The sequence below is a fragment of the Larus michahellis genome, chromosome 8 (genome assembly GCF_964199755.1).
Source record: "Larus michahellis chromosome 8, bLarMic1.1, whole genome shotgun sequence".
In the NCBI taxonomy this organism is placed as follows: Eukaryota; Metazoa; Chordata; class Aves; order Charadriiformes; family Laridae; genus Larus; species Larus michahellis.
Window position 1 is genome coordinate 25,935,833 of NC_133903.1, and position 26,111 is coordinate 25,961,943.

The window sequence follows — 26,111 nt, forward strand, 5'->3', positions numbered from 1 at the left end:
GGATGTTGGGAGGAAGATTCCTAGTGACTGCAGTTGGAGATGGATAAGGCCCAACTCCTGAAAGGAGCAATTCTCAAGTAAGTAATGGGTGTCTGTAGCCATACAGCAATGGCATCTCTCGACCACAAGGAGAGAAAGTGTCTCTGAACCCACCACATTGCTGTTGTAATGGTAAAGACTTTCTGACTGAGACAGGGAAGTTTGGAAAGAACGCATCTTTAATACTTTTGGGATGGTCTAATACCATGGATTTGTAAAAAAAATATATAATACTTGCAAAATCCCTAAGTAAGGAACATGGATCCAGCCAGTGTTGCTCCAAGTGGGAGGGCCTCTAATGCTAATAAGTGCGGCGTAGTCTTCTGATAGGTATAATACAGAACCTATTCCAGTAACTCCTTTTGATCGAAACATGAGTGTACGTTAATTACTAGCAGAACTCAAACACTAGATTTTTTTTTTTTAACTGCTCGCTAGGCCTTTTTTTGAACTAAACTTTTTTTTACAAGGCTTTTGTTTTGTGCATGTTATGTGCTTTTGTTGCTTTATATAAATCCGTAAGCAATCATGACAAGGTTTAAGTTTTGTTTTGACTAATGTTTTTACTTTGGCTGTCTGCAACTCATTAGTATTTTATGTTCCACACTGCTGCGTGGAAATCCAAATTAAAAAAAAATGACAAGTTTAGGTGATGCTTAGATAAAAGCAATTGCAGAAATTGGACAAGTAAATCCACTCACCTGAAAATGGCTTTAGAGTCTTTTGTCTTTCTCTGATGTTTCTAACCACTGTCTGCTCTTTTCCAAAATAATAGCTCTCTTGCTCATCTCTCTGTCTGGCTTCCCCTAAAACCTCACCTCAGTTACAAAATGAACGGTGTAAGCGGTGCAAATCATTTACAGTGTCCTCAGAGCCCTAAACCCTTTGCTGCCACTGATTTGGCCTCTAGAGGAAAATACACCTGAAGTTTTTGTAGACTGTCAAGAACGATAGGGAAAAGGGTCCGAGAGCTATTTCCGTTTCAACTTGTAAGGCCGGGAAAGTCTGTCCAGTTTGTTTCTCCTCACTTGGTAGCTTTCTTCCTTTTTCCAAAAAAATGGCATATGTGGATCATTACTGAAAAGAAACCAGTGTGTGTACGGAGGGCAACAGCTTTTACATAGCCAAAGGCTGCCATGAGTCAGACCCGAGATCAAGCGTGTTCCTCGGCAGTGCCGGGAAGCTTGTGGGGGCAACGGCAGTGCCAGTTCCTTCCCAGGTCATGCCTCTATGTGGTTTATTTCCATGAGCAGAACAATGATTTCATTACAAATCGGGATTTTCTAAGAAGTCTTAAGATGTGTTTCAGGAGTTGTAAAGCCTCTCTCCCTGCAGTGGGGAAGAAATCGGGTAGGAGAGGGGGGGGGTTGTTTGAACCAGGCTGAATGTTAGTGGGCGGCGGCTCTCCATCCTGCCCCAGCAGCAGGTGCCCAGCTGCCCTCCCTCCAAATGGGCGAGGGAATATCACCAGGGCCTGAGGTTGTATTGGCTTTCCACGCTGGGTAGAGTAAGGAGCAATTATATGCTTTTGCCTGAGACTCCTCAAACTCTTTCCCTCACCCACTCCCTTCCCACCCAGCTGGAAAAGCAGGATCCTCAACTTGCAGGACGTCTTGGGAAAAGAGAGGAGGAGGGAATACATTGCGATGGAAGCATCTCATCTCCTTGGTCTCCCAAATGCCTGTCTACAGTAGGGATATAATCTGTGCTTCAAGGTGGCTCCCTGGGGGGCCCCAGTTTGGCAGGCAGACTGGTAGGGAACACATGCGCTGAAGCCAGAGGGTGTCTCAAATGAAATGATATTTGAGTCTCGCCATGCAGGTCTTAATGTAATCCATGAGTCTTAATATGGCCATAAGGCTATAAATTCAGGGATTTTGACCTCAAAGTCTTTGAGTGTGTTTAAAAATAGCTCACCCATCCTCATTTTATCACTTCATATACTCTGACACAATTTTGGAACCTGTCTCCATCCCATCTAACAGGGGAACACTATAATTAAGAATCGCTTTTGAAAGGCTGTTCTCGCTTAGTTTAAGGCAGAATAAGGCTTTATGTATTTTGCAGGAGATTATAAACAATTCATCAGCTAAAATTAGCAGTAAAAAGGGAGCCCCAGTTCTTTCCTGCGCTGTGGTTTGCACCACAAAGACTTAGTGTTTTTAAATCATGACAGAGCTCGCTAAAAACCTTGAAAGCATATTATGTATGTGTCACTTTGGCTCAGCTAGGAATAGTCTCACCTCTAAGCCAGAAGGCCATGGGTTCAAGTTCCATGCCCGCCCTTGGTTTTAGCTGTCTCATAGTAATTTTATTACAGAAAACATTTTAAAATAGAACCATAGAGGAGGAAGAGTGAAACTTTTATATCTGTAACTGCACAATGAGGCAGTCAGTCATTGGGATGATACGTTAAACCACTGTTCTTGCTACCCAGCTTTGCTCAGCAGGCATAAACCCTCTAAAAAGGGAGGGCTTAGCCCTAATGGTGTGGCAGTTTTTTCTCTTCTTGAAAAAACCAGTTCTAATCCTTGGGAGCGCGTGTGAGCTGCTCTTCCCTGCCCGAAAGAAGTTTGCCTTCTCATTGTGTTGCCGTGAGGTTGGGGTTCCTTGATTGTATGTTGTGGTACAAGAGCTGAAAAAATAAGAGATGTCAAATGAGTCTTGACTTTGCCTTTTGCTGCTGACCAGTGACAGAAGGGGAAAAAAATTTAAAATCAATCCTTCAAACTGCAAAGGCCATAGGTCATTTAAAAAGTTAATTTGCCAAAATACCCAACGAAAGTGCGAGGTTAGGGTTGTTTGTGGCAACGATAAAGCCAGGTGATGTTAACTGCAAAGGTAAACTCCATATTGCGCCTGCTGGGGCCTGGGGGTAGAGCGCGCATCCCTGATGTCCTTTAACTTCCCCACAGAGAGGAGGTCAGAGTGACTTAAGGTTTGAACTTTACAGTTTCATTTTGGTTCGTGCCAACAATCATGTGGTCTTATAACACAGAGTGTTTATGTTTATTGCTTACAGACATGTGTATTAAATTACCAGCATCTCAGTGTCTCTTAAATACAATTTGCTTTTATTTGACAGAGGGAAAAAAAATAATCTTTCATTTTCTCCTGGTTTTGTCGAATACCTAGCAGGGTTTTGGCATATTTATACAAAATGGAAGCCATGTCACAAAGCAGCATCTAATTTCATTTGGTCCAAGATTACGTGCTGAATAGTTGCTCACAATTCATTTCTTCCCCTGAAAATAATTTTACCCAATAATTTTCAGTTTCTGTTTTTGTGGCATGAATCCAAAATGCCTCTGGGTGGATGATTTTCTTTCATTTAGCAATATTTGTAACACTTCAGTAAAGCTCTCGGTGTTTTCAGATTCCTCTTCTGATCTGTTTTGAGGTTTTTCTGCTCCAGGAACGTTGCAGCTCACATTTTGCTTGCAAAGTTAAAGGAGTTCTTAGATGGGGAGTACGGATGGTGGTGATCATTGATGCTCAACAAGGGTAAGAATTCCTGCCAGAATTTCTAGGCCACCATCACTCTGCCTGATGGAGGGCTTATGGAAAACCCATTAACGTGTATGAGAGCTTTGAATCTTAGGACCTGAATTATCAAATGAAATATTTCGACGAGGACTCTGGACAAGATATGTTTGGCGTATGACTAACATCTGCGAAAGGTAGATTTATCTATGTAAGATGCTGGTGGTTCTTGCATGTCCACTTGCTAAATTAGATTAAAATTCCTGTTATTAATTTTTTTCAGATAAGCAATTACTGTGGGTGCTACAGAGACTATGAGAATTGGGGCAAGAAATGGGATAATCCATCTTGTCGCGGCAGGAATGTTGGCCCGTTTGAGTCACATCTGGGATGCGGGTGGGGTGGTCTGTGCAAGGCTGGAATTGGTAATGGTCTGTCAAAAATTGAGGTAAAGGGTAGCCTAGCCTGCGAGGGGAGGTGGCCACAAGACAGATTTCCATACTAAGATGCGGTCCATGCTGGGAGAAAAAGATTGAGAATCCTTCCCATAGAGCCGGGTTTCGCAGCATTGACTGCGAGGCAAAGGGGAAAGGAAATGGTGCCGCTTCGGAGCACAGTGATCCAACTGTGTGAAATCAGTGTGGGTGCTATTAAAATGCCATCTTCCTCTCCTTTCCCCTTTCCTTCCTCCCTCTCTCCCCCCCTCTGCTGTCAGCCTGGCTGAGGAAAAGTCAAATAACGTACGACTGTGTTCCTTGGCATCACAACTGCAATTTCCCTTTAGGGACTTCAAACTTGAGAATGGGAGGTTTTAAATCTTGCTGATTCGTGCTGTTCCAGCAAGCATATGTGTGAGGAGAAAGAACAATGCCAGTTCGAAACAGAAATCACAAGTGAGAAATCACTGCTGCTAAATCAGGTGTTGCAGAGGCCAGTGGAAAAATCAGACGCTAAGAAAAGGAGGAAATTACTTTGTTTAGAGCTGGGAAGGTAAATGAGAATGAATTAGAAAGTGCTCTCTGTGTATTCAGCCCCTAAGGATTTGAGCAAAGTTAGAGGGATTTATTTACTGATTATCCAGACTATACAACTGGCAATAAGATTAAGTGAGGAATTTTGGAACATGCTGACATTTCTTATTTGCATCATTTACTATGGAGATCATTTGTCGGCACTGCACTGAGTTTGTGGTGAACCAGGGCTTAGTCTGGCCCAGCAGAGACAGATCTGGTACTTCTCATGGCTCCAGGGACGTGGGGGTGAAAACAGTTTAACGTCCTCTTTTGCGTCTCGGAGAGGAAACATCAAGTTTGTCTAGGTGCTTATCAGAGGAGAATTTCAGAATATTTTCCTAGACATCATTAATTATGGAAAAGAGTGCAGTTACAGGTGACACATTGCATTAGATCAACTAAAAATAAAAGACAAGGCTGTAATTTATCGAGCCTCTGCATTGGACGCTGTACAGAGCTCCCCCACTACGAGGCCTCCTCCGAGTCCGTCCCTCCCAGCGTGCACACGGATACGCACACTGCCCTTCCCCTCCTCTAGGCAAGTTTCTTTAAACCAGGCTGGTAAATACAGAAGAGTTACCATCTCAGCTGGAAGAAGTGAAGGGGGACCATGAAACAGGAGTTCAGCACAGAATCTAGGAAAAACAGAATTGTGATTTCATAGAATCATAGAATGGTTCCGGTTGGAAGGGACTTTAAAGACTATCTGGTTCCACCCCCCTGCCCTGGGCAGGGACACCTCCCACCAGACCAGGCTGCTCAAAGCCCCATCCAGCCTGGCCTTGAACACCTCCAGGGATGGGGCAGCCACAGCTTCTCTGGGCAACCTGTTCCAGTGCCTCACCACCCTCACAGGAAAGAATTTCTTCCTAATATCCAATCTAAATCTCCCCTCTTTCAGTACTGATCCCTGATTTCTATTCTTTATTCTGGTACTGATTTCTATTCTTTATTCTGGGCGCCTACCTCTAAAATGATCACATTTTGTGAAACATGCGCAACTCTTCTATATTATACGCATAGACACATGAAGTCATAACCTGGGCTTTAAAATGCAAGCCTGGTCAACGTGTTTTCCAAGATTTGCCTTCATCAAGCCACCGTCCGTGCATTGCGCACTTATTTGCCACATTTTAATCTCATAAAATAAGACAACTCCTTGTCCCCAAAGGAATCTTTCAACCGAGTCTTGTGCACTCTTGCTGGAATAAGGAAAATTTTGTTAGTGACCCTCTCTTGTGTGGTTACTGTTGAGTAAAAGTCCTCAATAGTGATCAGTTCTACCAACATTTCTTCTAAGAATGGTTTTGGTAAGGAGGTAAATATCAGATATTAAAAGCAAGGTGTTATTTTAGTCTTCGGTATGACTCTTAATACTTCTCTGATCAGCATCACAGATGACTAATTCTCCTGCTTTCTATTTTCATCGTCTTTGGTAGAAACTCCAAGACTTCTATTTGCTTTCCTTCTTAGGGGAACTGCATACCACAGCTTTAATCCTTTAATCCTCAGATGTCCAGTTGATGCCTCTACCCATTGATTACCTCCTTTTACAGCAAACAGTCTTGTTCCCATCACAATTAATGTCCACTGCTGGAGCAGGCTGTTGTCTCTGGGAATGTGTTTCGTGCATTTCGTAACAACTACACAAATAAATGTCATAGAATCACAGAATCATAGAATGGTTCGGGTTGGAAGGGACCTTAAAGATCATGTAGTTCCGTCCCCGTGCCCTGGGCAGGGACACCTCCCACATTTCAGCCTGAATTTCAGCCTGAATATCTTCTTGGCTAATCATCCTGCTTCAAGTCTTCATCATCGTGACTTGAATTCCAGCGTAACTCACCAGTGTTTGAGACTTCCCAAAATCCATTGACCACCTCCTACGCTGAAATAATGGCAAATATCATGCCAATAGTAGCTCACATCCTAGATTATTTTTTTTTTCCGAATGCGCTCTTATAAATATGGGGTGCTTCATGTGTTGTTATGACAAGGAAATTCTTTGCCTGAAAAGTTTGCAAATTCCAAAGTAGTATTTGTTTTATAAACAAAGGTGCTGTTTTCCTTATGCCAGCCTCTTTCTGCTTTTGCTTGTCCAGCAGTCTGTTCCGAAAGGCATGAAGCAGCTGTTGGCTCCGAATCAAAACTCGCAGCGCAGGGAGGGTTCTGTAAAAGTCTTTTGTGTGAGAGACGTACATGGCAGCAAATGGTGAAATTGGAGGACGGATTCTTTGAGGGGAGATGGCTAATTCACGGCAACATTTTATTTTTTTACTTGACTTTTGCATAGAACAAAAAGAAAAGTAGAAGATATTGTAATTTATTTCTTTCGTTTTGTATTTTCGGAGACACCTTTTGTTGTCGCAGTGTTGTCAGCTTGTCATTTTGTGCTGCTGTGTGCCCAGTATCACCCACTGGATGGAAGGGCTGCAAGAGGTTGTCTAGTTCTTTCCCCTGCCTCAAGGCAGGATCTCTGTACCTAGGCCGTTTCTTGAGCGATGGGGTCTCATCTTTGGAAGAGTTTCTGCAACTCTCCTAGTCCATCTATTTCTGTGCTTCACTGTCACCATATAACGCTTTCCAAATATTTGTTGGACGTATTTTACTCATCTCTCCCCTTCCACAGGTGGTTTCTTTTGAGCTTAACAGTCCCAATTGATCTTAGCTTTTCCTTTCAGGTAGTATTTTACAAAGCCCTGAACATCATCTTCAGTGGTTTCCTCTCAACGCTCTCGAAATGTGCTACAAATTTCTGGTAGTGTGTTAACCAGAATTGGATGCACAGTTCTTGGACTGATTTCACAGTAGCAAGACGCAGTTTCTGTTCTGCTGAACTGCACCTTAAGTGGCCATTCTCATGCTGTATTTTTATGATTTATTCCTCCCCAAGTCAAATATTTTCTATTCATAACAAATTTCACCTCGATTTTTAAAATGTTTCTCCAGATCATTGTGAACTCTGGTCGTATCAGCGAATGTGTTCACATCCTCTTCCAGTTTCTTCTCATCTGTAAATGTAATAAGCACAGGCTGTAATCAACCATCCTCAGCATTAAGGCATTAATAAGCCCATAAAAATATAGCCCATACGAAAGTCCTCTTGATAGACTTGTCCAGTTTGACAGTGAGCCATTGACAGCTTTTCTATGGAAATGAGCATCTAACCAGTAAGTGCAGGGAGAGCACACTTCTATTAATGAAAACGTCACTTGAGATTGTGTCAAAAAGCTTTTCTTAAGTCTGAAATATGTGGCATTTAGTGTTAATACCTTACCCATAAGATCTGAATACCTGCTCTAAAAGGAGATTGGATTGATTTGACGTGATTAGTTGTCAACCTATTAAGAACTATAAGACAAAAGTAACTCCAAGTGTGTCAGAATTCTGGTAATACGTCATTCCTTTCTGTCTCGTAGTTCTAAATCAGCTTCTTGATTGAAGAAGGCGTGGAGAGAGCCTAATGTAGGTTTTGAATGTTTGTGATCATTAAAGCTATGTAAATACCTGGGGAGCAGTATGTGGATTCAGCAGAAGGTTTTAGCTAACGGTCTGTACTATACAACGTCTGGAACCACAAGGAAGAATCTAAGTAGGTGATTGTTTAAACTAATCCGGAGACTTAAATACTTTTGAATCAAATTGAGCTAGGCTATATCTTTCTTCTGCGTGGGTATGAAGTGAGAGAGATATGGTGTGTGCAAGGGAAAGCCGGATCATAACCTCTGCTTCGAGCGGTTCAAGGCTGCTAATGAAGGCGTAGGAGCTGAAAGGGGCAGCTTGTGGGTGGCTCAGCAAAGGCGACGGCGGTACGAAGTCAGGACATGATGAAAGCGTGGAAGAGAGTGGCAAAGTCACCCTCTGTGAGGGAAAAGGACAGCTTCCAAGCTGCCCAGGAAATGTTCTTTTTCTGCTGCTCGCTTTGTTGTAAATACACAAAAGTAATGTATTGTCATTTACTTGTGGTTCTTTCCAGTAAGAAAACCTCACTGTGTGAAGCCGTCATGTGGTTTCAGCAGTACTCTGGCAAAAGGCACGCTATGTACGGCTGAGAGCGTGCTAGCTAAATTATATGTACGGCGTCAAACTGCAATTTGAAGAGAGAATATCAAGAATCAGTTGTAAAGATTTAGGAAAAGGCGGGGGCGGGGGGTTAGGACAATGCGGTGTGCTGAGTCTTGCTGCATTAAAGACAAACCTTACTTGGACAGGAATAGGTAAAATAGATTGTATGTTCAGCAGCTGGGAATTAAAACATAAATATGATCTTGAGCGAATGATTAATTTTCAGGTTGCGGTTGTTGTTATGAACTTGCATCTGTAAATGAAAGATATGAAAGCAGATTTTAAATGATTGGTTTCTCACTGCAGCCACGGACTTATTTCTTAGCTTATTTCTCTGCTTTGCTGCTGCTTTGACTTCCTACCCTTTAGTCGGTCACCTTCCAGCCTGCTTCCTCGCAGTCATTTTTAATAGAATGCCTTTTTGATTACAGAAAATTGGTTGATACCCGGCTCTAATGAAAATGCTAGACAAATGCTCCTTCTTGAAACTGCCATCAGGAATGCTATACAAGACATTCTTAAATATGCTGGCAGCTGCCCTGAATGTAATGAAATCATGGAAATTAGAAGTATTGCACTCGCTGTGTGGCCAGCTCAAGACTGTTTTCAGTATGTTACTCAGTTTTGCTGTGAATTTTTCTCGGGACATTCTTCAACACACTTATAATTCTCACAATCAGGAAACTCACCCTTATATTCTGAGGTACTATTCCCTTTTTTTTGGATTGCACGTAATTCCCCGTGCCTACGTCCCTTTGAATCATTCTTCTTGAAGCAGAGAGTTTACAGTCTTCAAAAGACTGATAACTTTTCTGGTAGAAGTGCATGTGTAGGGTGAAATCCTATTCCTGCTGCAGCCAGCAGTAAAATTCCCACAAACTTAAGTGGTTTGGGTTTCACATGCCATTTTTATCCTTCTCTTGTATGACACTTTAGTTAATTCTTAATACATTCTTAGTACAGAAGGCGTCTAAATGCAGGAAAGGTAGAAGAATAGCAGTGGTGCATACTTTGTGTTTAACTGGAACCTTTCCATGGAAGCAACACAAAGCAGCTTCTGAAAGACAGGTGAGATCCACTGCAGGGTGCAAGTAATGGATATTATTTTCATTCTTCTAAAGTGCAGAGAAAGTAGAATCATAGAATGGTTCAGGTTGGAAGGGACCTTAAAGATCACCCAGTTCCAACCCCCCTGCCCTGGGCAGGGACACCTCCCACCAGACCAGGCTGCTCAAAGCCCCATCCAGCCTGGCCTTGAACACCTCCAGGGATGGGGCAGCCACAGCTTCTCTGGGCAACCTGTTCCAGTGCCTCACCACCCTCACAGGAAAGAATTGCTTCCTGATATCCAATCTAAATCTCCTCTCCTTCAGTTTGAAACTGTCACCCCTCGTCCTATCGCTCCACTCCCTGATCCAGGGTCCCTCCCCATCCTTCCTGTAGCCCCCTTTAGGTACTGGAAGGGAAGGACCTTATCTCTGTGGCTGTGTGTACGCTAACGGCAGCACCTCCTGGCCTCCATGTTACCTTCCCTTCGTCCATGCTTTTTCTCGTCTATCGCTTTTCTGTGGCTTTGGGGTATTTTCATCAGAAGTTCGGAATTTGAGTTTTCCAAGATGAATCTAATTTTCTTTACCTGTTTTTTTAACAGTTTATATTCTTCACTACTTTCTTTGTTGGACTCTTATAAAAAAAGTTCCTAAAGTAATTGCAGTTGTGTTGGTTTGAAGTAATAATATTCCATTCCTGTCAACAATTAATAGCAGTATTAAGCAAGATTCAACTGCACGAAAACTTAGCCCAGATTCTCATACACCGTCGCTTAACTTGCTATTGGAACTACAAATTCTGGCTCAAGGGTGAGGAGCACTGAGGCTTTGAGCAGCCTGGTCTAGTGGGAGGTGTCCCTGCCCAGGGCAGGGGGGTGGAACTGGGTGATCTTTAAGGTCCCTTCCAACCCAAACCATTCTGTGATTCTGTGAAAGGGGCCTGTGGCTGCCTTGGCTGCTGGGAAAGGAGTCACGGAAACTTGCTTCTAGCTCCTTCATTCTCCTTTTCTGTGCAACACAAGCGTTCTGTTCAAGAGCAGTCAGAGAGATATGAGGGTTTTCTTACATATTTTGCTTTGAGTTTATTCATCACAACAGACTTGCAAAAGGCTTTCTGGAATGCAGAGTGGCAGGGACTTAGGCTGTGGGGTGGCTTGCGCTGAAGCTAATGTCACCGTGATGCTCAGTGACAAGACGTCCGTCTTGAAAGAATGAGATGGAGGGTGTCTACATCACTTCTCTCTTGTGATGCTTAGCTTTACCGGGCAAACTTACTCTCAGCTGCTGCTGTTGGCACAATGCAGAAACAGCTTACAAAAGAAAGCCTGATAATGCTTGTTGGTGTTGAACAAACTTGAAAAAACCTGAACATTGGAAGTTCCATCTCAACGTGAAGGGGAACTTCTTTCCTTTGAGGGTGGCAGAGCCCTGGCACAGGCTGCCCAGAGAGGTGGTGGAGTCTCCGTCTCTGGAGACATTCCAAACCCGCCTGGACGCGTTCCTGTGCCACCTGCTCTGGGTGACCCTGCTCTGGCAGGGCGTTGGACTAGATGATCTCCAGAGGTCCCTTCCAACCCCCGCCAGTCTGTGAGTCTGTGTATTGTAGAGCACAGAAATCCGTTAGAAGGAGATTTCCATCTGCATGATGCGATGCAAACAAGATGGTTTCTGGCATGAAAAGCCTTCACTTGAGATACCAAATCATTAAGAATACTGTGGCCAGAAGCTTTCATAATAAATTACTGTAAACTCATGAGAGAGTGATCTTTTTTGATTTAAGAGAAAATAAATCAACAGGATGAAGTCGCCTCTACTACAGTTTCGAACAAGAGATGGACTCCTGAAGTATTATCCACTTTCTGTAAATATCACCTATGAGCCTGTATATAAAAGGTTAAATGTTTGCAGACTATTACCCTTTGCCTTAAAGATCAGAGACAAATTACTATTTTTACTTTACATTCTCTTGATGAGGATAATGATAAACATCTGTCACTTTGCTGCTTAGCCAGTTAAGAATCTTATTGCAATCTGTAATTTAAACAAGTGAAGGAAAGAAAAAAAGAAATAAAAGAAAAAAAATACATGGACAAGCTGCACTTTTATATGGAAAGCAAAGAAAAGAAAGAGAATGGAAGTCAAATGCAGGGGAGCTGGGAAGGGGGCATTTTCAGTCTGGACTGACTTGGCTAAAATCTGTGGATATATGATAGATGTATGATTTTCCATTTATTTGCTATTTCACAGGGAAAATTACAGTTAGTTTCTTTTCAGGCATGGAGACTAAGGGAAATACTCAATCTGCACGCTCTGACTTTTTGGCATATGCAGTTTATTAACAAAATGATTAAGGTTTATAGGGTAGTGTGTCTACTGGTGTTACAGAATTGAAAACACTGTTTCATCAAGAGCTTTTTCAATGTCCTCCGCAGTCCCAAGATTTTTAGGAAGCACCGCTAATTATTTTTAAAGTTCGTAGATTAGTTGTTTTTTCCAGTAATTCGTCTGTAATTAGAAACAAGCTGAACTTTTGAAACTTCTTTTACATTTTGTTTTGTTTCTAAATGGTACATTGGATCTTATTTCGGAACTTAACTTAATAAATCACCACCATCCCCATTTCATTTAGACTGGGCTGACCAAGCCATCGCTCACAAGGGGTAAATACAAAGTGCTCTACCCGCCAGTGCTGCCTGAGCAGAAGCAGACCCTGTGCTAGGAGATTTTTTTTAGCCAAATTCTATATTGCAAATGGAGTTTTGCTGGTTATAGGGTGTCTGGCTGGTATATAACTAGTTCTCGTTACTGGGTTATTCACTTTTTTCAAGTACTTTCTCTTTCTTTATGTTATGCTTCTAAGCGCCAACAGAAAAGGTTTAAAATTTCTAGTTCATGCTAATATGGCTTTGGTGGGTGTTTAGAGGGAGAGGTATTATATATCAGAGTTTGGGGAAAGAACATTGTTCTTTGTACTTTCCAGGTTGAAATTCCATTCTTTTGGCATATTTGAGCCTCAGAACGCAGTTTGATTTTCACCAAAAGGCTACTATTCTTTTTTTAGGTTTTCTTATATTTATACAGGCCAGACTGAAGCAAAATACATACCTTTTAGCTTTCAGTTAAAGTTCCTGGTATTTTCTTTAATTAGGTCAGCTGTTTACATACAAAGAAGTTTTTTTTTTTCTGTCCGATGCAAAAGAGACCTCTAATATATAATCCATCCCATGTTATGCTGAGCCTTGAGCACTGGAACCAATGGTGCTTTTGCTGTTATCCTTCATAAATCCTTTGTTTATTTAGGTGCTATTCACATCTAACAAATTCGAGGCTGAACTGCAGAATTTGTCAACCTTAAATAACAAGAATGTCTTTTACCCGTAGGAGGGTAAAATTCAAAATCCAAACTTATGGTGCTGCTTTCTTGCATGGCCAAGCTGGCTGAATCGTAGTGGTAAAAGATTTGATAACAAGTATTGCAGTAAGTGATCGTTCACCACCATGCGTCTTTGTCTGAAAACTTTCTGTAATATGAAATTACAAATTTGTGTGGAAATATATAATGTAGTTTGCGAAGAAGGTCTTGCATCTCATATTGCATTAAGCTTTAAAGGTCCAAATTTAATGATGCTAAACAGTAATGTTAAACGGGCCATTACTTCATTTTTTAACCTCCAGACGTTCTTTGTATGAGTTACGTGGCTGGATTACTACAGTTTAAGTCCAGGGTTTTTTTCCCCAATATATTTCCACTTTACTGCAGTCTGAAAGACTTTTTTCTTTTTTTCCTTCCATATAGACTGAAAATGAGGAGAATGGCCAAGCAGACAATTTTTCCATGGATCCCCAGCTGGAGAGACAGGTGGAGACAATTCGAAATCTTGTGGACTCCTACATGTCTATTATAAACAAATGTATCCGAGATTTGATTCCGAAAACCATCATGCATCTTATGATCAATAATGTAAGTAGCAGCCAGGGTTCTAAATTATTTGAAGGTGTCTGTCAAGTCTCTTACCCTCAAACACGCCTCTTGAATGTAGCAGCAACAACAGCATGTCCTAAGGAGAAGAATACGCTCCCATAAATGTCACACTCTTAGACGAAATGTTCAAATCTTCCATAGTAGTACGAAGTTCTGCAGCCTTCTTAAAGGCTGGCGGACTGCCTTGAGTGCTTACTCCAAAATGCTAAAGATTGAATTCATTTACATCTTAATCAGAGTATAAGAGATTATTTAAAGGTAAATCAAGGGGGTTGTTTTTTTTCCTCTGTGTTGCTTTTGATATAACAGGAAAAGGGAGTTGGGAGCTCCGTCTAGGCAGTCTGTGGGAGCAGCAGAGCAGAGTTGTGCTTCCTTGATTTTCAATCTGTAGCCCTTTGGCATGGTTTCTTAAAGCAGTTCTTATTTTATTTGGGTTTCTTTATATTTTCAGGTTACCGTTTTCAAGGAATAAATCTAGCAGCCCTGGACACTGTTGTTTAGATAAGCAGATGTGGTTCTTTGATTTATTGTGTGTGTCTTTCTTAGATCTGAAGATTATTTGGTTAAAGAAATGGCTTTGAGATATCATTGTTTTTCCACGGCACTAGGATCTCAGCCTTTGCTTCCTGGCAGAGTTCTGAATGGAGCTTGTTGAAAACTAAGCTTAATATTCGTGCCACTGCTGCCATATAAATTAATAATGGAGAGCACAGCTCCTGTTAGTTATGGGTAGCACCTTTTCTCTGAGGTCATCAAACTAATCAGTCTTTACAAAAACAATATGCTATAAGGCAAATCTGGTTAAAAAGTAGCATTTATTTGTGACTCAGAGCCACCTCTAGCCTTTGTCTGATGGATTTCATTAGCCCTGTGGAATTTGTGTTGGACTTAAGAGTTAGGTGGTTGGACAGGAAATTTCAGTGGGATTTCCTGGTACGCGTAACATGAGCAGAATTTTTGCATGAGGACGAGAGATGTTCCATTAGCTTCTTTAGGTTTAGGGGAGTCAGGCTCCAAATAACGCTCTAGTCATGGGTGAGTTTTTACAAAAGAGCACGGGAATGATGGAACTGCCCTTTTTTTCCTCAAATCAGCCATGCTCAAGACTTTACAGGATGAGTATGTTCTCGCTGCTCTTTCCAGATCCCATCTAGCAACTTGCTGCTTTGGCTTAGCACAATTTCAGTGCCTCTTGAAAGGGCAGTTTTTTAGTTCTTATTTCATAAACTGCAGAGTTCGGCAAGCAGTTTTTTGAAAGCTTACATTAAATTTTCTGCCACTCACCTCATCATATGGAACAGTTTAAGAGTCTCTGAAGCGCGTGCTCTACTCAGAAGTGGAATACTGTAAGAATTTGTACGTTCAATCTCATCGGCTGTTAGTTACGTTGATAAAGTCTGCCATGCTGGCCAACCACGGAATACAGAAACAACATACTTAAAACATCATCTACCTTTCAATTGACCTCATAGTCCATAGTTGTGTTTGGGCTTCCTAGTCAGCTAAGAGGTACACCTTAATTTAAATTTGTGGCAAAGAATCAAAACATTTTAAAAGATTGTGAAGAGTGAGACTAGAAGTACAAATGCACTTGTTTCTGCACAGCATCGGCTGCAAAATACCATATTAAAAAACAATAGCTCCAATAGCAATTTTAAAAAATCAGCGCTATTAAAAAGAGAAAGTAATGCTAGAGTGAAGACTGCTGAGCCATGCCAAAAGGTTGTGCAAAGACCTGGAAAGCAGTGAAGCTGTGATAGAAAGTGGGTCCTGTTAAGTTGTGTGCTCCTTGGAGTCTTGAGAAGTCCAACCCATCCACCAGGAGTTAAGTGAAAACACCCTCCCTCCCCCTTAATGTGCATATTCTGTACTTTCTGCTGCCCCATCATATTGCCTCCAAAACTCTGGAAACAAATCAATCCCAAGGAGTTTGTTTCCATGACAATTGTAACCTCCCGAGTCCTCCTAGAACTTCCTTTTCACTTTGTGGGCCTGAAAATGAGCACTTATAATTGAAGAAAAGTATCAGATTCAAACTCAGTGCACAGAAAATAATTAGATGCTGTCCCTAAGCATATTTTGAGGCCTAAGCCTAGATGGTTGTATTCCAGATGCATGCCTTATTCTTCTCTTAGGACGGATGTTGATTACCTTATACATTTACCTCACAGAACTGCATTGAGTTACCATTAGCAATTCAAACACAAACCAAACACACATTTCAGAATTTGTATTTCATGGTGCCTGGGTATCACAGATTATACAAGGGGGGTGGTCTTAGAGTAGACAGCATATACTCCATAAGCAGTGCGGATATTAATCTCTGCTGAGTAGAAAAACTCCAAAGTAACCAACCACACTGCCAATCGCATGCTGGGCTGCATCAAAAGAAGCACGGCCAGCTGGGCGAGGGAGGTGATTCTGCCCCTCTGCTCCCCTCTGGTGAGACCCCGCCTGGAGTACTGCGTCCAGCTCTGGAGTCCTCAGCACAAGAAGGACATGGACCTGTTGGAGTGGGTCCAGAGGAGGCCACAAAGATGCTCAGAGAGCTGGAGCCCCTCTGCTGTGAGGACAGGCTGAGAGAGTTGGGGATGTTCAGCCTGGAGAAGAGAAGGCTCCGGGGAGACCTTAGAGCCCCTTCCAGTCCCTGAAGGGGGCTACAGGAAGGATGGGGAGGGACTCTTGATCAGGGAGTGGAGCAATAGGACAAGGGGTAATGATTTTAAACTGGAAGAGGGGAAATTTAGATTAGATATCAGGAAGAAATTCTTTCCTGTGAGGGTGGTGAGGCACTGGAACAGGTTGTCCAGAGAAGTTGTGGCTGCCCCATCCCTGGAAGTGTTCAAGGTTGTGTTGCGCTCAAGTTCGGGTTGGATGAGGCTTTGAGCAGCCTGGTCTAGTGGGAGGGGTTGTAACTAGACGATCTTTAAGGTCCCTTCTAACCCGAACCATTCTATGATTCTATAAAGTACTTGTTACTATCAAACTTAAGGTTAAAGAATGGTTTGTGTTTGCATTTGAGGCACACTGTAGTGTGCCCACTGATGAATGAAGTTGCCTGTCAAGCACATCTGACCCCACTTGGGAGTGACAGGGCAGGTTTTGTGGCATTTGTGTTTTGGATGTGTACTATGGTTCAGCTTTGACCGTGGGTCTGATGTCTGTGAAGGACAATGTTTTAAACCATTCCTGTGATTTTTCCTGTTTTCTAGAAAGGAGCAAAGGCATGAATAAGTGTCACTTTCCCTTCCTTTTCCAAGCTGGAGAAAGTGGCTATTGTGGAAAATCATCTTCTGTCGAGTACAGTGCATCCCATTGCAGAAGGAAGATGGTTGATCCAAGAACTGTCCTTAGCGCAGCAGTCTTCCCCTTCCAGAAGAGTTCAGGGAGTTACTTGAGGCTCCTGCTAGTGGCAGACAGGGATCGCTCATGATAATTGTCACAGCCTGATTTTTTTCAAACAGATATTTGTGGTTTAACAATGCTTTTACAATCAGCTCTGGCCTTAATCTAATTTTAGGACAACTTCTTTTTTTTTTGAAGTGATGCCATTAAAATGCTCATTTCATCGAGTAGAATGTGATGCTGTTTAACTATGATATCTGTTTTTAATGTGGAGTTTTTGGCAATCGTGAGGAAAGTAGTGTACTCTGGCTCTTGATCAGTACCATCTACTGAAAAACAGCATGAGATTCATGGAAAATTTTTGCAGGCTTTGCTAAGAATTTGTGCATCTCCTGTCACACGTGAATGGGAAATGATAACCAAGCCCACGGAATATGGTTTTGTTTCCCTGTAAGGTCTGTCCTGGCCTTCTTTTCATTACTAGGTGACCATAAAGGGTCCCATGCCTGTGCAGTTCGACTGCTCTTACTGACCTTGTCTGAACACAAACGTTGCCTTAGTCTAACGGTCAGGACTTAAATCAATGGTGCTAAACCAGCACAAACCCCATGCGCAAACGGAGCTCAGGTTTATGTAATCAGAATCTTGGGAATGTGTTATTGTCAGTATCTCCAGCTCAAAAAAGCTTTATAGAGCAAAAAGCCAGATGCGAAATAGATCAGAACAGCAACGAAAGTCTCAAATGCGAGGATTTAGTAGGTCAGCAGTTGGTCTATTTACCACAGTCTTATTTAACCAGAGTACCTTCTAGCTTTTTATCTCTCCTAATGTGGCCCAGGTTTCCATAACCAGGGCAGGCGTAGCAGGAAATCAATACAGTAAATTAGATTACTTGGAGACTTCTCCCTTCAGTTTGAATGCATGTGGATGGGACATTTAGAATCTGACAAAGTTGTTGGAGGTGAAAAATCCCACCTACAGTAGGGTAAAATTTTGCTAAGAAAATAATTGATGAAGATGCTATAAAGCCTGAAAATTCCTATTCCTGGGGGAATTTAGTATATCTAATGGTAGTGCCGTTAGCTGCCATTTACTTCTTAGCCATTTAGAATTGGAGCAGAATGACAGCCATCTCCTGGGAGCTGTTGGGAACCTGTTTGAAATGAACTGTAAACACAGGTGTCACCTTAGAGACACAGACCAACGTGAGCTCCAACTGCATCCGGTGTTTCAAAGACAGCCACCAAAAAATGGCCGCGGTGCGTTGGGGATTGTCTGCACAAAACCATCTCATCCTCACATGCGAATCCTTGTCTCAGAACGTGGCTTCATAATTGTGTTAAGCCCATCTGTGTGCAGGCAGCTGCTAAAAGGTCCGGTCCAGTCCATCCTTTTCCAGCTGCTCTGCCCAGCTCCATGTGCCAGCCTTTCCTTGGGCCACAGCTAGACCTGAGGCTGCTGCACCGTCAGCTTAATCTGAGTTCAGCGTTTTTTAGTCCCAGATCTGACCAGTAGAATCGACGTAAGGCAATAGGAGAAACAGATTAAATTGAGATACTTCTGTCTCTGGGTTCCATGGATCTCACACCGTATTTGTTCAGTATTGTGTTTTCGGTAGGGTTTATTTATTTGTTTTGGTGGGGATTTTTTTTTTTTTTGTCTGATGAAATAGGTAAAAGAATTTATCAACGCAGAGCTCCTGGCTCATTTGTATTCTTCTGAGGACCAAAACACTCTAATGGAGGAGTCGGCTGAACAGGCGCAGAGGCGAGATGAAATGCTCCGCATGTACCAAGCGCTAAAGGAAGCCCTAGCCATCATTGGCGATATCAGCACTAGCACTGTCTCAACCCCTGCACCCCCTCCTGTGGACGACTCTTGGCTTCAGCAGGCCCGCAGGTAAGGATCCTCAAATCTGTATTGCAGTGAAATTTAGGGCAGGCAGATATTTCAGCAGCAGCAGCTCCCTCCCTCCCTGTCTTTTTGGGCAGATACTCCTCCAGGTCATTAATGACACTTATGAGGGAAATCAGAACATTTTGCCACATATACGTGTTCTGTGGATACATATGTAAACACCAGACAAGGTATTTGCCTTGTAGAAGGCCATCCAGTGGATTTATAGCTTGTCTCATACTTCAGATAGCAGCCACTTCTGTCACCCTATTTGTGTGTCCACAAGGCCTCTTCTTGCAAGCTGTTGTACTAATTCAGCATTTCAGGCTCCATGTCCTAGAAAATCCACTCAACAGAATCACAGAATGGCAGGGGTTGGAAGGGACCTCTGGAGATCACCCAGTCCAAGCCCCTGCCAGAGCAGGGTCACCCAGAGCAGGTGGCACAGGAACGCGTCCAGGCGGGTTTGGAATGTCCCCAGAGACGGAGACTCCACCACCTCTCTGGGCAGCCTGTGCCAGGGCTCTGCCACCCTCAAAGGAAAGAAGTTCCTCCTCACGTTGAGATGGAACTTCCTATGGTCAAGTTTGTGCCCGTTACCCCTTGTCCTGTCCCTGGGCACGACTGAGAAGAGCCTGGCCCCATCCTCCTGACACCCACCCTTTCAGTATTGATAAGCATGGATAAGATCCCCCCTCAGTCGTCTTTTTTCCAGACTGAAAAGACCCAAGTCCCTCAGCCTTTCTTCATGAGAGAGGTGTTCCAGTCCCCTCAGCATCTTGGTAGCCCTTAACATTATTAGAACTCTAATATTAAAATCCATTACATATACCTCTTTGCTTGTATGTTTATTTCTGACTGTCATAAGTCAGAAATCATATCGTGCTGTCTGTGGGAAAGGTAAGTGTGAGACTTAAATATATGTCATGGTCTGACCCTGACAGCTAAGGAAAATGCCAAGAAGAAACAACTGTCATAGGCGTAAAAAAGCTTTTAATTTCTGTTTAAAAATAATAAAACAAACCACAAACCCCACCTTACTGAACTTCTTAACTGATATTTCACTAGATCACCTCCTCCAAGTCCCTCAACTCAGAGGAGGCCTACATTAAACAATCCCCCAACCAGACCTTTATCTGGCCGAGGACCCGCTCCTGCAATCCCATCTCCAGGCCCTCAGTCGGGGGCTCCTCCGGTCCCATTCCGCCCAGGACCACTGCCTCCGTTTCCAAGTGGTGGTGAAGCCCTTGGAGGACCTCCTCAGGTTCCCTCTCGGCCGACCCGGGCTCCTCCCAGCGTCCCAAGGTAAGATGTCTAATCTTCCTGGTGGTGGGCATGGTTCTCTCCCTCTAGCATAACAGACAGATTCTGCACTGTGTCAGAAAGTCGAGCACTGTGGTTGAAAAAGTCTTGTAACAAAGCAAAATTGGACATTCCCCGCAGAGTCAAAGGTGTTTTGAGGAACCAATTTTTAGGCCAAATATGAGTTTTTGAAAAGGTAGAAAGTCTTTTTTCCTGGGGAAAAAAGTTCCAGTCGGTCAATTTGAAGACACTTGATTATCTTCCATTAAGAACCCCTGTTCTGGTTGTGTTGCACCCACGTAGGGGTGCACAGAGAGAGAGGTCATTTACCCCCCCACACCAGAAGGAGCAACAGGGGTACAACAACTCACTTCTGCCATTCTGAGTCCTCGCCAGAGGAAATAATGGCTTTTCTGGGGGAGAACAAGAACAATCCACGTAGAACCAGTGGAACAAACTGATAGGAGTCTGATTCTTATTCCACAAGGCGAGTAATTTACAGCCAGTTGAAAACAGTCCGTACTTGTCTAACAGTGTAGATCATATGGTATAAAACCATTAGTTAAGGAACAGTATTTTCATCACCAGATCATTTCCGTTCCTCCTAGGGCTTTGCATTTATCAGTACTTTTTAAAGCAGCTTTGCATATTTTATAATTTTGCGTGGCATTAACTGCTTTTTTAATACGAGTTATATTAATAAAATGTCCTTAATATTTATTTTCACAATGACATAATACACGTAACCACTCAAATTCTATATAAACGTATATATGAAAGCCTCTGATTCTGAAGGCTTTGGTAACTTCCTAAATTATGAGAGGCATGGGCAGATCAGGCAATGTTGGAACAAGGGGGTTTCTCCATTTCTAAAAAATTAACTGTTACATTAAAATTAGTCACAGTTTGCAAAAAAAATGCCAGTTAAATAGAAACAAAAAGAAAACACGCACATTTTAAGTTTTAGAAATGGTAATCGAGAAGAGAACTTTTGGAGAAAAACTTTCTTTTAAATAGGTGAGATCTCTTGTAGTTGTCAGTAAGTTAAACTTGAGGATCATTATTTCTAATATAATTATCCTTTATAATATGAAGAATAAACAAATGAGGTATATCAAAGGAATTAAGTATTTTTATATATTGCCTAGGAAAAGGGTGCTGTTGCATCAGTGCCCGACCATTAAATGCTGTCTTTGATCTTAGTGGATATCTCATAGTTCACACCACTGGGGAGAACGCTAGAATTGCCTTTCTGGGTACTAAACTTCACTCCGGAAAGGGAGAAGTCTAAGCGACACCCCCTCGCTGGGAGAGCCTGGGACTGAGCTGAAGGGTACCGGCCCTGGTGTTTCCCACGTGCCGTGGGAGGATAAATCACGTACTAGATAGAGAAGTGAGGTCCAGCGTTTGTCAGTTGTACTACTGGAGAGAACCATAGCTCCCCGGCGTCTCTCACCTTGCCTTGCAAACGAGCATGTCTCCTTCGTCCTGCCTGGCTGTGATTTTGCATGAACTCTGCTTTCCTGAGGTGGCTTGCCAAGAGCATGTTCCGATGATAATCTTTTTGATGCTAAAGCGATAGGTGGGATGGAGACCAGAAAGGAATTTTCTAGCGCACAAAAGAGACACTTGGGTAAGCAACCTGTGAATGACTCAATTCGTGACTGCCACTGGTGGCATGAGAAGCAGTGGTTGATAAAGGAGGTCAGTGTTTTTAAAATGCTGTAGCTGGATATATAATTGACTGTACGACTGCCTGACATTTTTGTGGAAAAAAAAAATATCTGCAATACACATCTTCTGGACTGGATCCTAGATGTCTTTTTTAGAGCTATGAAAGCCTCAGACATAAAACAAGAATAAAAATCTCAGCTGCTTAAGAATGAAGGAAGGGTTTACCGTTTTGCTGAAACTTCAGGTTTTTCTCCTGCTGACTAAACTCAGGGAGGGGAAATCCCAGGGAAGGGGGCTGCAGGGGAAATCACCTGAGTGGGACAGTGTGGCCGGCTCCTGCGCCTATTAAATGTTTCTTTTGAGCTCTGGAATTTCTGCTACGCTTGGTCTGGTTTTAATAACAGCCTTCGCAGGATCATAGGAAATTGACTCAGAAAATGGGTCTGAGATATTAAAAGGGGAAAAAAAAATAGTTTTGAGGAAGAGTTCTTGTGGAAACTTGAGCTTTCCCTGTGACTTATTTTTGAACTGGTGCTCTGTGCTCCGACTGTTCTACCACCATTTTCTGCAGTGATTCCTTGAAGCGTCAGGATCTTTCCTATCTAGGGAAATAATTGAGCTTCCTGAGAAGAAAGTTGTATTTTTAAAGTTCATCTGGCTTTCCAAAGGAGCTTTTTGTTGCAGCCCCCGTCACTGTCACATGGAGCTGAAAATCCTGACATGCTGAAGAAATAGAAACTTTCTATGTTCTCCTGTCCTGCCTTAAGATAAAAAACACCATAATTTTCAGGGCTGAGATTTGGCCTGTCCTTTTCCAACGAGTGGCTGAGCACACGTTTGGTTTGGAGAATTGGGAACCTTATAGTGAAATATAGCCCCTGCCTTTAAAAGAACTTCTTTTTTTCCTCAATTTTATTAGCATTCAATCAAAGGAATTGTACAGAAATGGTGAGCTCTCAGCATTCTCTCCCTGTTCCTCACTTACTGTACAGGGAAAGGAAAAGGGTTAGGGGAGCAGGAAATAATTTTCTTCCTTGCTTTGCTCTGGTTCTAAAGCTGGTTTGGGTTATGTGCTCTGAATATTTCTGTAAGGAAACAGAAACTATTTGCATGATACATGCCTCTCTTAATTAATCCCACTTGAGGTGGGTGGATCTCTCCCAGCAAAGCCTGTGAGTAAAGGCCCCTGGCTTTAAGGGCTTGATGCCAAAGCATATATGATTTGTGAAATATTCCCCACTGCCAGAATTTAGATTATTCCCCCTCTCTCTTAAAAGGCTGCAGTAGTATTTTGAAAGAAAATGCAGCTGTGTGCTTGCTTTGGGAAGATGGCTTTAAGCAGGCGCTAGAGCCACTTTAGCTTACCGTGATGTGTGTTTGCCTGCCTCTTTGGAAAGCCTGATCTTGACCAATTTTCGTTCTACTGTGGATGCTTTGATTTATGGCTTTTAAATGTCCTGAATGGGAGTCTCAGCTTTGACATGAGGAAAATAATTGAATTGAAAATGTTTTTTCTCCTGGTGGCAGAGCCCATGGTGTCAGCGGGGGTGGGAGGGTGCTCCCCTCTTCTCTCTGTGTCCTGCTCTGCCATGCTACTGTGCATTCCTGAAGGCTTTCCCAACGAAGCACCGGAGGTTGTTACTCGCTTTGCCATTAAAACATACACGACCCTGTGTGATGTGGAACCCTGGGACCTGGTTAAGCGGGGGTCTTGAAGGGCTGGACCATCCACTCAAGCAGGCAGGAACATAAATGCTCTCAAGCACGTGTGTGTCACCCTTAGGCTCGCTGGTGCCCGGTCCCTGGGGGCTGAGGGTGGTCTTTACACGCGAGGCAAGTAGTGAGGAGAGAATCGCGAGTGAGCTCGCGAAGAGTCCCATACTCTCCCTTCAATTTACTTCAGCCCACAGCCAGCCAGCATGGAAGGGGTGATGGCTGCTATGCAGCTACGTTTTATTATGCCACCGAGGCTAATTACGTGACGTGTCGTGTTTGTAACTACATTACATCTTCCATCTACATTGTAAGCCATCATTACATATTTCTGCCAACCCGGCACAAACTTACACTTGACAGTAATTACAGTTAGAAATGTCCAGACAAAGTCAGAAGCGCTGCAGAAAGCACCACTGCCTGGCGTGTCCTGGTCCACAGGCTCTGCCCTCAGCTCTTTGATTGCCAATTATCAACCATTAAGTAAGCTTTTTGTGGTGGATTTGTATGGATTAGAGTTCTTGGGAAAGATTTAATGTAACGTCTAACCCAATAACGTTCGATGTCATTATTGAATGATAAAGGAATTCCTTGCAAAAAATTGCACGTGGTCCTTTGATTAAAAGCTGTTGTAGTGCACAGGCATGTAAGGCCAGAAGGGTTATCCTGCCTTAGCCTGTGAATCTCCGCTCTTCCGAAAGCTTGACCTAGCAGCCTTAAAAGCTTACTACTGTATTTTTTTAATGGAATATAAATAATAATCAAATAGCCATTGCATCAAATTATTCTGGCAGGACAACTAAGTGAGTTGGATGGTCTCAATCTGAAAACCCAAAGAGAAGAGCACAGCTCCGGCCAGCAGTAGCATCCATTTGTCCTCTTTGAATGAATCGTCAGCGAAGGTTATATTCAAAAAGTATAATTGTATAATCAGCAATTAGGAGTGTTTAAGGCGAGCAAGGAGACAAGAGTGTTTTATGGAGGGATTTCAAAATGCTGCTGAATTTCAGGGGGAAAAGAAATACAAAGAGTAACTACTTTAATTCTGCATTTCATGTCTGTGATCGAAAGAATATACAGCTACACGGGTGACGCAAAGCCAGAGCCCACCAGAGGAGGGGAAACCGCTCTTCCGTAGTTAGTACGTTTCCAACTCTGCCTGTCCAAGGACCCCAAAATCACAAGACTTATGAGAATGTAAATTATTCTTTCTGAGATTTCTGCCCTGGGGGAAGACACCCGTGTGTCATTTGTTACCAGTCTAATTTATATTTCTTGTTGAAATGGACACCCAGTAATACGTTCCTTTTGCTGCTGGCTGCTTCAGGCAGGGCAGTCCGTTCATTTGCCCTTATCTTTTAGAAAGGAGCTCTGCTTTTTCCCTCCTCCACTGGCTCCTTTATCACTCTTTTGGTTTCCCTTTTCTTCTGCCCTTCCCTCTTCCCTTGCTGTCCCTTTCTTGACTATCTTGTTTGCTTCCTCTTTCACCTTTTCCCTTCACTTGGTTTCCTGCCCAGTATATTTGTCTCCCTTCCCCACGTATTCCCTCCTTTCCTTCTCACCATCTTGTCTTGGTTTCTTTCCAACGTATCCCATCCCTCGCACCTTGGGAAGTCTGTCTCCTGCTCCTTGCATCTCTATCTTCTTTTAAAGTTTTTCAGACCGTTTTCGAACCATACAATGCAATATTTGGCAATCTTTCTTAACAGCAGGCTGGTGTCCGTGGCTGTGACATCCATTAGAAACACTAGCTACGCGACTTAGGCTAGCCATGCTGCCACGTGCAAAACCAGTCGAGGAATACTGGTCATCTTACCTGGGGTCATGAAAGAAGTAACATTCTGAATGAGGATAAATATTGGAGGCATTGACCAGAAAGCAGGTCACGACAGGTTTTAAAAACATGTAAAATATCATGATACAACAACCCTTGTGGTTTCGTTCTAATTCTGCAATACCGATCTTAGGAGAAATTTGTAGTGGCGTTTGCACACAATTGATTCTTCAGCTGCCTGAACTGTAATGCCACGAGAGATACAGGAGGGTCTCCACTTCTGCTCCAGGAGCTTCACTGATGGCTGCCCCTAAAAGGATGGCTTTCTTCTAGACTCGCGACAGGATTTTGTTCACTGCCTTCCTTCATGTACCTCTCCTCCAGATGACTGTCCTGAAGACCAAGTAAAATGAAGTTCATGGGATGTCAGATGTTGCAACCCAGGTACTACGTCTGCTGCCATTGACTTTTAACTCCCATCAGCATCTCCCTTCATCAGCCAGGGGCAGGATCTCCACTTCCCATCTTAGCGGTCCAGGAATTTTCTGACGGGCGATACACTATGACAGTTGAACAAACGTATTTGAAGTGTCACTTGTTTTACGTGGGGTTGAGGTTTGGTCTTATTTATTTTATCTCAGGTAGTTTTGATTGTCTTTACTATTGTTCCTGAGCTACTTGCTCCTGCTGTATTCAACAAAAGTTGTTTTTAATGAGATGAACGAGGAGAGATCCGTTTTATTGGGAATGTTGCAAGTTACTTTCAAAGTTCAGTG

General features: G+C 42.8%; 1 protein-coding gene across 5 annotated transcripts in view; it reads left to right on the plus strand.

The window, feature by feature from the left end:
- The window catches only part of DNM3 (dynamin 3), a 183,213-nt gene that overhangs the window by 143,412 nt on the left and 13,690 nt on the right, over window positions 1-26,111 (plus strand). For all 5 annotated transcript variants that reach the window (XM_074597678.1, XM_074597679.1, XM_074597675.1 and 2 more), the window contains 3 exons: window positions 13,446-13,610; window positions 18,649-18,875; window positions 19,941-20,177. In XM_074597678.1, coding sequence (XP_074453779.1) covers window positions 13,446-13,610; window positions 18,649-18,875; window positions 19,941-20,177 — 629 coding nt within the window. The remainder of the gene's footprint in view (window positions 1-13,445; window positions 13,611-18,648; window positions 18,876-19,940; window positions 20,178-26,111) is intronic.